The sequence below is a fragment of the Aedes albopictus genome, chromosome 1 (assembly GCF_035046485.1).
Source record: "Aedes albopictus strain Foshan chromosome 1, AalbF5, whole genome shotgun sequence".
NCBI classification, from domain to species: Eukaryota; Metazoa; Arthropoda; class Insecta; order Diptera; family Culicidae; genus Aedes; species Aedes albopictus.
Window position 1 is genome coordinate 281,940,847 of NC_085136.1, and position 12,564 is coordinate 281,953,410.

The 12,564-nt window shown below is 39.7% G+C and overlaps 3 protein-coding genes across 6 annotated transcripts in view; 2 read left to right on the plus strand and 1 right to left on the minus strand.

The window, feature by feature from the left end:
- Positions 1-1,372: 1,372 nt before the first annotated feature.
- LOC134287530 (methionine aminopeptidase 1-like) lies at positions 1,373-1,805 on the plus strand (the record flags this gene model as incomplete). Its single annotated transcript, XM_062849439.1, is given in 1 exon segment — positions 1,373-1,805. A coding segment is annotated over 1 exon segment (233 nt), but the record flags the coding sequence as incomplete, so codon positions are not given.
- Positions 1,732-2,471, minus strand: LOC109398472 (zinc finger protein 593 homolog). Its single transcript, XM_019670851.4, has one exon. It carries the CDS (start codon positions 2,325-2,327, stop codon positions 1,821-1,823), a length of 507 nt encoding a protein of 168 aa, XP_019526396.1. The 5' UTR covers positions 2,328-2,471; the 3' UTR covers positions 1,732-1,820.
- Positions 2,472-7,465: 4,994 nt separating this feature from the next.
- Positions 7,466-12,564, plus strand: part of LOC109398457 (serine-rich adhesin for platelets) — a 38,446-nt gene continuing 33,347 nt past the window's right edge. The window contains exon 1 of one of the 4 annotated variants that reach the window (XM_029864811.2): positions 7,466-8,132. The gene's annotated coding sequence lies outside the window, so the exon portion shown is untranslated. The other 3 variants (XM_062846851.1, XM_062846853.1, XM_062846852.1) reach the window with 3 other exon arrangements.

Below are 12,564 nucleotides of genomic sequence, written 5' to 3' on the forward strand. Positions count from 1 at the left end.
TATGGGAAATTCCTTGCCTGTATCGCTCAAGAAATCGTTTTTTCTTCGATCGCAGTACGCACATGCAAAGAAATGACAGTTCAAATGACAGTCACCGTAGAAAAATCCTGCCGGAAATCGCTCAAAAGGTTTCTTGAGCGATTTCTTTCGAACACGAAATTGGGCTTTACGCAGTCATTTAATCTATTTAGTGAATCCCCTATTTTTTCTGGTTGTATGTGTTGTATCGCGAAAACTTCGCTCGCTGACTATAACGGCGATGACATAGTAGAGTAGAGACACAGACAAACAGACGTATCACTTGGAACAAATTGCGATAAAATTCATCATTAGAAAAACATAATCGCCCAATGCTAAAAAGGGTAACGATGAGAAGTGACCAGTCAGAGTGAACGCGAATCGCAGCGTCGACAGCTGCGTCAAACCTGTCAAACCACCCCGCCGAGTGCTTTCACATGCGTGCACAAGTTGCTGGTCTTGCAAAGTATCTAAATACCAAGGTAAGAGATTCCCTCTAATATTCATGGATTTGTGAGAAAAGGAAAAAAGCAAAAAATAGTTATGAAGTTTGCGCTGATTTGTATGGGCACATCACTATTTAGCAAACTTTCTTAAGAAATTAAGCACTCCCATCTTAGAAGCAATTATTTAATTGCATCTCATTGGATTAAAAGTGACCTCCATGCAATAAAACAGGAAATATCGCCATTTGAAAATTGGTGACAAAATATTTTTTATTGGTTCTAATATTTTTTCAGCATTTAGAAACATCCAAACTAATAAAACTTCACAAACTTTGCTGAAATAATGACATTTTAGTGTAAAAACACCAACTTTTCATAACTAACGCAGATGTGTTAGTGAGTCTCGATTTTGACATTTGCGGGAATCTCTTACCTTGGTATTTAGATACTTTGAGGGTCTTGTGCCATTTGGGCAGGTGTACCTATTTTGGGCACTTGCCGCTATAACTAAGTCAATTGCAAACCGATTGATTTGAAATTTTTTATAGAGTTAGGCACGTACAGTATATAACTTTGTACAGAAATTTATATCAATCGGTTCGAAATTGACTGGTGTGTGATGTGAGTGCTGCTTGGGTGAAATGGTCATGACGAAATTGGTTGAGTTGGTTAAATGTGAGTTTGAGTCATGGTTCTTTAGTGTTCTCATTATACTGATGGTTGTGATTACTATGTCATCGGCCTAAGGGGAGCCGCGCGCACTAGAACCTTTTGAATCTACGATCTTATTATTGACTACCTAGGTGGGGAGTTGAGTGGAATTCAAAGTACAGGGTGCCCTTCCAGCATAAGCAAAACTTCCACTATCTTATCATAAACTTCTCATTATCTTCCTTTTTTTTTCTCAGAAAACAACGCCGTCGGTGTGATGAAACCAGGCCACTGCTTCACCATCGAACCGATGATTTCGGAGGGATCCTGGCGCGATGTATCCTGGCCCGATGATTGGACCGCTGTCACCGCGGACGGCCTCTTTTCGGCCCAGTTCGAGCAAACGCTGCTGGTCACGGAAACCGGTTGCGATATCCTAACCCAGCGAAGAAACGCCAATGGACAACCCCATTTCATGGACAAGCTTTAAGAGAGCAGCCGGAAGCTGCGCCAGCTTTGTCCACCACCATTATTAGTCATCATCAAGTTGTTGTGCTTTCTTTTAGTCCTACCCGGAAGCAATATAGGAATTGTCCCTCATTTAACGAGAAAAATATTGCGATGCTTTGCAAAACACTTTTGTAATATACAGAAAATGGTTAATAAAAACTAACATACCTGAACCAAAAACCGCAAACTCGTCTCCTAAGTAGCCGGCGCTTTCAGATCGTCCAAAATCTTCTTGAACTGCCCGTCGTACTTCGGTGCCTTGGACAGATTCTGCTTCGCCGGTTTTTCCTCCTCGATCATGACATCCACTTTGACCCGCTTTCCCTCGGCGTACTCCTGTTTCGATGGTTGCGTCTCCATCTTACGCTTCTGCGGCTGAACGAAACTTCCCTGTCCGGCAGCCTTCAGGGAATCCTCCACAGTGTACGGTTCCACCTCCAGGGCCTTCAAGCGTCGTTTGTGTACCTTGGTGCGGAAGTGGTCCTGCAGGGCCCGATCGTTGATGTAGTAGGTGGCACAGTGAATGCAGTAGAACTGAGCGAATCCCGGCTTCTCCAAGTCCACATCCTGGTTTAGCAACTGGTCCGAACTGGTCTGGAGATCCTGATTGATTTCGTCGAGGTCCTTCTTCCGGCTCCGTAGCCGCCACCGACGGCGCAAGTGGGTATCGCCACTATGCATTTTCTTCCGAGCGTATGGCATTTTGATAGTTACTGTGATTCACGGTTGCGATGTTGTAATTTAAATATTAATTAGGTATTTTGTAAAACTTGATTATAGGAAATTTTCAAAATTTCAGCACACAACAGCAAAACACGAAAGGGAAGATTCAAATATTACGTCCATCGTTTTTCGGGATTTCTAGACCCCCCCTCCCCCCTCTGTCACGCAATTTTCCTATACTCAATACACGTGCTGTCACACTTTTCTGGACACCCCCCCCTCCCCCAAATGTTTGACGTAATTTTTGAACGTTCCCAAAGGCACGTTGCTGGCATGCAGCAGCGCGGTTTTTGTTTGTAACTTTTTGTTTTGATAATAATTTTGACAGTGCTTCCCTGTGACTGATTCTGCATGACCCCATCAACTGCCCCTGCGACTGTGGGTACTGATTGCCAAGATGTTTAAAAAGTGGGAATAAAAATTAAGTACACGCTTTGCCAAGTGTGCAAACCATCAAGGGAAGATTCAAATATTACGTCCATCGTTTTTCGGGATTTCTAGACCCCCCCCTCCCCCTCTGTCACGCACTTTTCCTATACCCAATACAGTCAACTTTCGGTCGTTGGGCTACGTTTAGGTGGGCTACGTTTTAACTGGGCGCCCGTTAGGTGGGCTATAGCCCAGTTAAAACGAAGTCAAACGTCACTTTTTGACGTGAATCACGATTTGTCAAGGTTGGTAGCCCTGAATCTCTATTGTTAAAGATTATTTGACAGCTCAAAACTCAGCCCACCTAGTGAAAGCCTTTCACTAACTGGGCTAAGAGCTTAGGGAACGTTCAAAAATTACGTCCAACATTTGGGGGAGGGGGGGGGTCTACAAAAGTGTGACAGTACGTGTATTAGGTATAGGGAAAATGCGTGACAGAGGGGGGAGGGGGGGTCTAGAAATCCCGAAAAATGATGGACGTAATATTTGAATGTTCCCTTAGTGCAACGAGCGAAAGTTGACTGTACACGTACTGTCACACTTTTCTAGACCCCCCCCCCCCTTCCCCAAATGTGGGACGTAATTTTTGAACGTTCCCCCACCAACAGCAAAGCACAGACAAACAGACGTAACACTCTGATAATTCCCATCGTACTTCGATTTAACGATCTTTTTCAAAATTTGATAGTTGGCCAATTACCCACCTGTGGCGCTCACATCGTTTTTGTTCGAGTTTGACGTTTGCTTACTACCGCCACCTAACTGATGATCGGCCAAACTTAGTCATTTTAGCATTGGGCGAATATGTTTCCGTGACTATGATTTGAATCGAAAAATCTTCGAAGTGTTACGTCTGTTTGTCTGTGAGCAAAGTATGCTTGACATTTCCGATGTTTTGTCAATGTTAAAACCACACACGGAGAAATCAAACTACCTAATTTTTGGGTCGATTTTACTCAAAGCTGAGTATATCGAATAAACTAGTTACCCAAAATTAGGTTGTTTTGGGCCTGTCCATAAACTACGTAGACTCTTAAGAGGGGACGGGGGGGTCTGGCCAAAGTCTACGCTCTATACAAATTTCGAAAATTTTGTATGAACAAAAGTCTACGGAGGGGGAGGGGGGGTCTGAGATGGCCCAAAATGAGTCTACGTAGTTTATGGACAGCGCCTTTCCCTCTTTACCCCACCGATGTTGTCAAAAACAAACAGAGATGCATCTACCCAATGGGGGTCCTTGAGCCCAATAAGCCAATTTTGAGTAAATGTAGGTATACTCAAATTTGGGTTGAATGAGAGGGGGGGGGGTCTTGGGTTGAATTTACCTACTCTTAAGGGTCTGTGTCAATTGGCGAATTAAAATTAATTTTTACTTAAATTTGACAGTTCAACACTTAAACTTGACAGTTTTCCTAAGGAAATAATTATCGAACTGTCAAGTTTAAGTTAAAATTAATTTTAATTCGCCAATTGACACAGACCCTAAGTATATTTTTTTGCTGGAAGTAAAGGCAATTGGGTTCTTTAGGGGTATCAGGATTATTTCATAATCGGATTCTCCGCCCAAAAATTAATCGAAATCTAAAATTTCATAATTTTTGGAGCCCGGGAACTATTTTTAAAATTCATTTAAAGTTTGTATGGGGAAATTTTTTTGTTCGGGTCGAACTGTCACTTTATCGTTTGAACTGTCATTCTATCCACAAAAATTAAAACTGTTTTGTTATTTTAACAATCAAAACAAAGATATTGGAATCCAATAAAATCACGTTATACTCAGAAAAATGAGCTCTTTCGATTAGGCTATAGAAAAAAGCAATATTTTATTCACTAAACAAGCCAATTTACCTGCGTCCAGCCTTGCGTCCAGCACAGTGTCTTGCCCCATCAAGGTTTCAAGCGTTACGAAAAAGTAATGAAAATGGTGTCCAATCCATGTCGAATGCTGGGATGCGGATTCCGGCCCTTCGTCATCCCCTGATCAAAACAAAGGTATTCGAATCTAGGAGCAAGACACTGTGCAAGCGAGAGTAATTCTGAGAAATTTGGAGTTACTCGTTACTCTTTTTACCAATGATCGAAAAAAAAAATGTCAAAAACACCCCTAATACCACACCGAGAACCACACGAAAAGCAGGTTAACGGGCAATACGATTGTATCAGGCAACACCTAAGCAAAACAGAAGAAAATATTCTGAGCAACTCTGAGAAGAAAAAATGCACTCTTCAGCACAATGTCTTGCCCCAAGGTTGAACATGTTGAACTTTTTCATTCAAGGCAAACGAAATCATCTCACTTGCCCCGTCTAAACCCTCAAGTCATTTCTAGATTGAGTTTAAATAAGGGCGAAAGTAACATGAGAGAGTTCTCTTCATCGACTCTCTCTTCTGCAAATTAAAGTGACAAGATGCAAATTTAATCGAACTTTTTTACACTTAGACGCTAGATTGCATCGCAACCTAGCGATTTATGACCAAAAAGTGCAACCATACGTGCATCTTGTCACTTTAATTTGAAGAAGAGAGAGTCGATGAAGAGAACTCTCGCATGTTACTTTCGCCCTTATTTAAACTCAATCTAGATTTATCAAATGAGAATTCAATTCAGTTTGCTTACGCACCGCACGAGTTGAACAATGTAAACACTTGCTTCAACTGAGATGCATTTAAAAGCATTCAAGTGAACACTCAAGCCATTTGCTCAGTCTAAACACATCATTTCATTGGATTGATCATGTTTGAGAAGTCAAATCTGGAGCTCGATTTGAATAGGTCGTATGTGCTTTTGTCGATATAAAATTCGATCAGTTTATTTTAGTCATTGTAGCAATATGGCAGATATTTTGCAAACTTTTAATGATGGAACAGAAAGCCTGTTTTGTGAGGATTCTGCTGTATGTATAAACTATGCTAAATTACAACGGTTTTCGCTTAATAAGCGAATCCAACTGATCGAATTTTTAATCGACAAAAGCACATACGACCTATTCAAATCGAGCTCCAGAAATGCTCGTTTCATGGTTAAGGCCCGTTTAGACTATCTGATTTTTCGGTCTGATTCGAGCAATTTGAGTGACCTTTGTTTACGATTTCATACATTTTTTTCGAGCAGTCACTCAAATCAGACCGACAAATCAGATAGTCTTAACGGGCCTTTAGTAACTGCCGCGATTGTATCAGAAGCCGAAACTATAGACACTATAGATTCCATAGACTCGCGAAGGCGAAGCCAACTGTAGCCAAACGAACTGTCAGTTCGTGTAGCCAAACGAGCATGACGTCACGATTTCAATAGCGACAATGGATTGCGTGACGTCATATTCACTCGGTACACTCTAAATTCACGGAAAAACACACTAAAATCGTATTGCTCAACCATGTCTCCGCGAGTCTATGGAATCTATAGTGTCTATAGCAGAGCTGCCACATACAGGGTTGTATACGAAAAAAAAATTTGGCACCCCCTCGTTTATTTTTAAACCGCAAGGCAATGGAACAAGTTTGTTAACTCAAAAAATAAAATATTTTTGGAACTATTTTTTAAGCTTTCAGTCCTAGTAAAATACTTTGAGGTAGCAAAATAAGCGAGGGGGTGCCAACTTTTTTCGTGTACGGAATACAGGTAATGTGGCAGCTCTGGTCTATAGCCGAAACCATTATCGTCTGATTTTTCTCGAGGCATTATTTTTGATCGATTAATTCCCTTCAACTGATGATGGCCACCTCTAAGAGCCGATGCACACGGGCGGCGCGTCCACGCAGCGTGCACGCAAGTGCGTCCTGAGTTAAGCCTGGAACACATAGCATCCGTTCCGTCGAGGTTTGCGTTTTTTTGACAGTTTTCCCATGGGAAATGTGTCAAACTACTGTCACGCACACGCAAACGTATGCATTGTGTGGGGCACTTTACACACAATCAAATAGTGGTTTCGCAGCGCGGTGTCACGAACACTAATGCAAATCTACTGGTTGAAAATATGCTGATTTGATTTTGCTGGGAACAGCTGATCTTTGTTTACTATTTTCCACCAGTAACTCAAGTGGTGTTCGTGTAATGCAGCGTGTTCGTACACGCAACACTACTAAAAGCAGAAACCACTATGGGAGGATGCACACGAGAACGCAACGCTGCCGCACCGCAACCGCGCCGCACCGTGTGCGGCACGCAATGTCAACGCATGCCCCACAGGACCGCTGCGGCAACGCAGCGTGAATTCACGCAGCGTCAATTGGGTTGTTTAGTGAATAAAATATTGCTATTTTCTATAGCCTAATCGAAAGAGCTCATTTTTCTGAGTATAACGTGATTTTATTGAATTCCAACACGTTTGTTTTGATGATTAAATCAACAAAACAGTTTTAATTTTCGTAGGTAGAATGACAGTTCAATCGATAAAGTGACAGTTCGCCCCGAACAAAAAAATTTCCCCATACAAACTTTAAATGCATTTTAAAAATAGTTCCCGGACTCCAAAAATTATGAAATTTTGGATTTCGACTAATTTTTGGGCGGAGAATCCGATTATGAAATAATCCGGATACCCCTAAAGAACCCAATTAACGCTCGTGTGCATCGGCTCTAAGTGGAGCTTTTTCCTCATTTGTTGGCACAGACCTGTTGTTCGGTGCGGAGCTTTTTCAACTGACAGCTGTCAATATTTCCGCGGAGTTCGACCCTGCCTAACGCCAGTAACCTCGCTGCCAGTCGTTTCGAGCAGCAGCCGTCCGTTTTGCACAGCTTCTGTCATTAGATAACTTTTCCATGTGATTATCGGTATCGTCGTGGACTTGCGGTGTTCTCTACTTCGGCGCGCACAGTTTTTCGTCCCAAATCGCTGCCAATAATGTGAAATTCGGCCCCAGTTACGTTTCTCCGTGTCGATCGATCGATCCTCCAGGAAATAACAGTGAAATCGGCACCCGGCCGTGCCTTGGGAAGTGACAATTTCCGAAAGCCGAAAATAGCCGCATCGGAAATATTTTCACGCGTGAAGAAAAAGAGTGCTTGCTGCTGCTGGTTAGTGGTCGTCTCCTTCGCGGCTGCTGGTTGTGTGTGGGGGGATTGCAGAGGGCGCGCAGTCGAGCACTGAGAGGAAGAAAAAGAGGAGCGATCAAACAGCGAACAGTGAAAAATCAGCAACAGTCGCGTGTTTTCGGAGAAGGCAATCGGTACTGTTACTATTGGGGAAGATTGTTGGGAAAATTGCGGCTAATCCGGCTGATTGCGGATGGTGATCCATTGTGAGGAATGCACGGAGAAGTGGTTTTCGGAGAGTAACTAGGAATCGCCCTTTGGGGCCGATGGAGAACAGTAGGCAGTGAATGGGTATGTGATGTGGTTGCCTAGGGCAGAAGGTAAAAATATTCAAAATGTCAACAACGTGGTGCGGAAATAAAGTGGAAAATTGGCTTATTTTGCGTTCGATTCTGGTGGTTTGAAGTGCCATGCTATTGTTTGATACTGAAGGTTGACGATCCGTTATTGTTCCTGCATTTTGGTGTGCGGATTCGTCCGGAATCGGGAGAAATTCCTGAAGACAACGTGGGTGCTTTTGAGTGACCATAAGGATTGTAAACAAAACACGAGGCCCTCCGCATTGCAAGTAGGTAAACATTTTGGTTCCCCGATGTCCGCAAGGGAACCCTTCCATCAGTATCTTCAAAACTACAAAGGACCAAGTCAGCGGTCATTCATTCTTTCGGGTTGACCCTCACCAAAGGGGCATTCACATAAAAACAATAACAAAAAATATATTCCATAATCAAAACATAACCTCACTGTCTTCGATTTTCTGCTTATGGATCGGACTTGCGGAAAAGTAATGGATTAGTCGGTCGTTCTTCTCCATTCCTTTTTCACGAGGAAGCGAAAAGGTGGTTACGGTTTGTGCTGCAAGGTGGTAGTGTTGGAATAGCATACATTTACACGGAAGTGCCTTCCAAATTTTGGCAAATAATTAAAGAGCACAGTTCTTGGCTTTGTGTGGGGGTAAAATATTTGTATCATTTTATAAATCTCGCTGGATCCCCGGTCTATAGTAAATACTATAAGTAGGTAGAGTCTGATTCGTCATACCGTTGATAAATAGTATTGCACAACATTGTAGAATACGTTTTTCTTATCTCTCTCTTGCTATTATAGGCAATAGATCTTGAACACAGAATTTTAATAAACTAAGAAATAATTTAAAATATAAATAAATTCAATTGGGTTTGATTATCTTCCCAAAGAATGTAAAATTATTATTATTATTATTATTATTTATTAAAGAGGTTTTAACTTGAGTTATCATTGCTCTAATTAGAAATGTTTTCAATTACACGTAAGTCTTCTGACAAAAAGAGCCTATGATTTTTGTAGATCAATTATCCAGAAATCTCCGTTCGATAGGCCTGTCCAGTCATTTTTAGTCGATGGCCGAAGTTGCTGTAGAAATTCAAAAATTTGTTTTGATTGGATTTGGAATTAAATTCAATTGGCCAGGTCTTTCAAAATGAGTTTGTTTCACTTTTTCTTAAAGGTTTGGTCATAGTTACCAAGCTTTGACTTAATATTCCAGAAAGCGTGATTGAATCACAATTTCTGAATTGAAATGTTTGAATACTAACTGAATTGTAGGATTTTTAACTAGCTTCAACCAGGCTTGTCCACACTGAGCGCATGAAAATTCTGCTCTTTTGATTTACACCACAAAAATCATCATGTTTATGTAATCTTCTTATCCTACCTGATAGAAGGATGTTTGAATATCCTAAATGACATTTCGAACTGTCAAAAAGTTGCACCGCAGTGCTGCACTGAGCGCGCAAAGAGAAATTCACTGGGGTGAATTCACCCGGGTGAAATTCTCTTTGCGCGCACAGTGTGGCACTGCGGTGCGGTTTTTTGACAGCTCAAAATGACATTTAGGTAATTTCAACATCCTTCTATCGGGTAAGATAGGAAGATTACATAAATACAATGGTTTTGGTGGTGTAAATCAAAAGAGCAGAATTTTCATGCGTTCAGTGCGGACAAGCCTGGCTTCAACTATGAACCTTTCTGGGATGAGTGTTAAGCTGTTTATTTTTTTTTTATTCGAATTTCTATGTTAATACCATTACTTATCTTTAATATGATCATTTTTTTATCATCTGCAGTCGATTTCAGCTCAATATGTTCTACTTCTGGCGCCCTCCCCTGGATATTCGATCTTGACGCGATGGGAGGGCTTAACCCATTAGCACTTTAGCGCCAGTTCATTCACCACCGCTTGGACTTTGAGCTAGATATATCTAGTTTACGAGTTGAGCGCAAGTGAAGGAATCGCCGTAAGTGCTAATGGGAACCAAAGGAGTATCCGTCGTGCATTTATCACAAGTGAAAAACAAATTATAATTCAGCTTGCATAGACCTAATCTTTGCATTCTTTGAATTTTCTCAAATTTAACAATAATGGTTAAATTTAACGTAACGCAAGAGTGGGTAGAGGAGGTCTCTGCGTTACACTCATCATTCATTACTTGAATTCGTTAGTACACAGGACAGGGGACGCTAGGATAAGTTGACTTAGAGCCTTACAGATTAGATTCATTACAATTAGAAAATTATGGACTGATTAGGTAAAGATAAAAGTGTTGATTATAGGAGTTTGTATTTGTATCTCTTATTTTTATGGGTTTTGTGAATTTATAAAAGTTGACAAATAATCATTATCATTTTTATTTTTGACATAAATCAGTTGACTGAACTTTTTTGTTTTTATATCTTAGACGGTATTATTTCACTGATAAAAAAAAAAAACAGGAATTTAGTTAGGACTTAGGACGGTTGACATTGTAAAGGGTTACGATGGATATAATATTACTTTGGACTGAGATGATCACAGATATGCAGAAGACGACTAGCGAAATTAGAAACACAATTTGATACATTATTGACTATATTTTGACAAATAGGGTTTGACAAATTTCTTTACAATATCGAATGGAAGCTCAAAAAGTATTATCTAACACTAATATGAGAGTTATTTGGAGATGATGCTGGTGCTGTCAATGACTAACATCGGTTATTGACACTATTGGTAATCAGCTTGAAATAATTTTCAGAATGTATTATAAAATAACTGAGGATATTATCTGATTATTGTTTGGGGAAGCTGTCAGAAAAACTAGTTGCCCATATCGGCTAAAAACGCTAGTTCTGGTAGCTGTCTTCGAATAATTTTCAGAAATATCAAATCTTTAAAAATTAGCTACGACACATTTTTTTTCTTTTGCTCTTTGTATATTTCTTAAGAATAGTACTCTGAAGGCGTTAACATAGACATAGACACCTTTTTTTATCTCTGAATGTTGTCCAGTGACCTCGGAGATTTTCGATGGTTGAAATATTGTTCAATTATCAAATCATCTTTGGAGCTTCCATTCGATCAAAACACTAGTGCGATGGGAAAAGTTAAAAACAGTATTTTTAAAAACTACTACGACCTAATGCTAATTACTACACACTTTGCTCAAGTTGACGACATCGTCTAGTCCATCGTGAGTATTAGTCCTAGTTGGGGGAAAGTTGGGAAAGGGTCCAGGCTTTGCTATCAGCTGTCCTGCAGCTCCACCTGGTCACTCTTAAAAAAAAAAAAAAAAAAAAAAAAAAAAAAAAAAAAAAAAAAAAAAAAAAAAAAAAAAAAAAAAAAAAAAATATATGTTCTACTTTTGGCGTCACAATAGCTCTCGGTTCATCCATCGCTTCCGAAAATTAGATTTCTAAAAATTCCACCTGTTCCAAAATTCATCTCTGTTGAGTACTTTTTCATCACATTGACCTTCGTTGATAATCTTCACATCTCAGCTTATAATGATTTTATCACTTGTCGATAACACAAGTTTACAAAATAAAACGAAAGTCGTGAACTTCTGTCAACGGTTAAAATTTTTGAAGCACAATTTAGCACTGATTTCCAAACCGACCTTCAAAAATTTAATATATTGCGTTTTGTTCAACCAATTTTAAATCTTTTTCCATAAATTAAAAGCTGAATACAATACCATTCGATCATCTGAATACAGGTTTTACGTCAGATTGATGAAATTCAAGATATTGGCGAGTATTAGGGACGATCTTCTTAAATTTTAGCAAAATTCCCAAAATTTCTTGTAGAAATGTATTTTTTTCAATAAGAAAAAAACAACTTAAAATTTTTTTCTCGACATTTATTTGACATATCATATGTAGGCGAGTTACAGTAAAAATGTCAGCTCAATCGGAGCATTGATTACGGAGAATGAGATGTTTAAAGTGAGCGACTTTGCTTAAAAATAGTACAAAAATCGATTTCAAATCATCAACCTTGTATGGAATGTCGAAAAAATTTCCGCTCTACTGTAATTTTTTTCTTTCGCGTTTTCGAACTCAGGGCATGATTCTACACCAAAAATGATCATCAGCTTACCGAGTTCAAAAATGCTGTAAACTAGTGTAATATGTAGCCTTTCGCCGAGCCTTCCACGTCATTTGCGTACCGTCAAACGGGGTGACTTGCAACACTTTTCAGCTTCAACTAACAAAAAATGTTGATTAAATTAAATTTTTAAATTCAAACTATTTGTAATAGTTTTAATAGCCGGCCCCTCTATAAAATAGAGTGAACAAGTTATAGATTGATTTATTTTTTCATGTTGGAAATGCGAAATAAGGTCATTTTTTATACAAGACGTCGTGCGGGGTGACTTGCAACACCCAATGTAAATCCCTTTCCAAACACGCAGATATAAATTTTTAGTTTCAAGCATATTTGATAAGTATTCT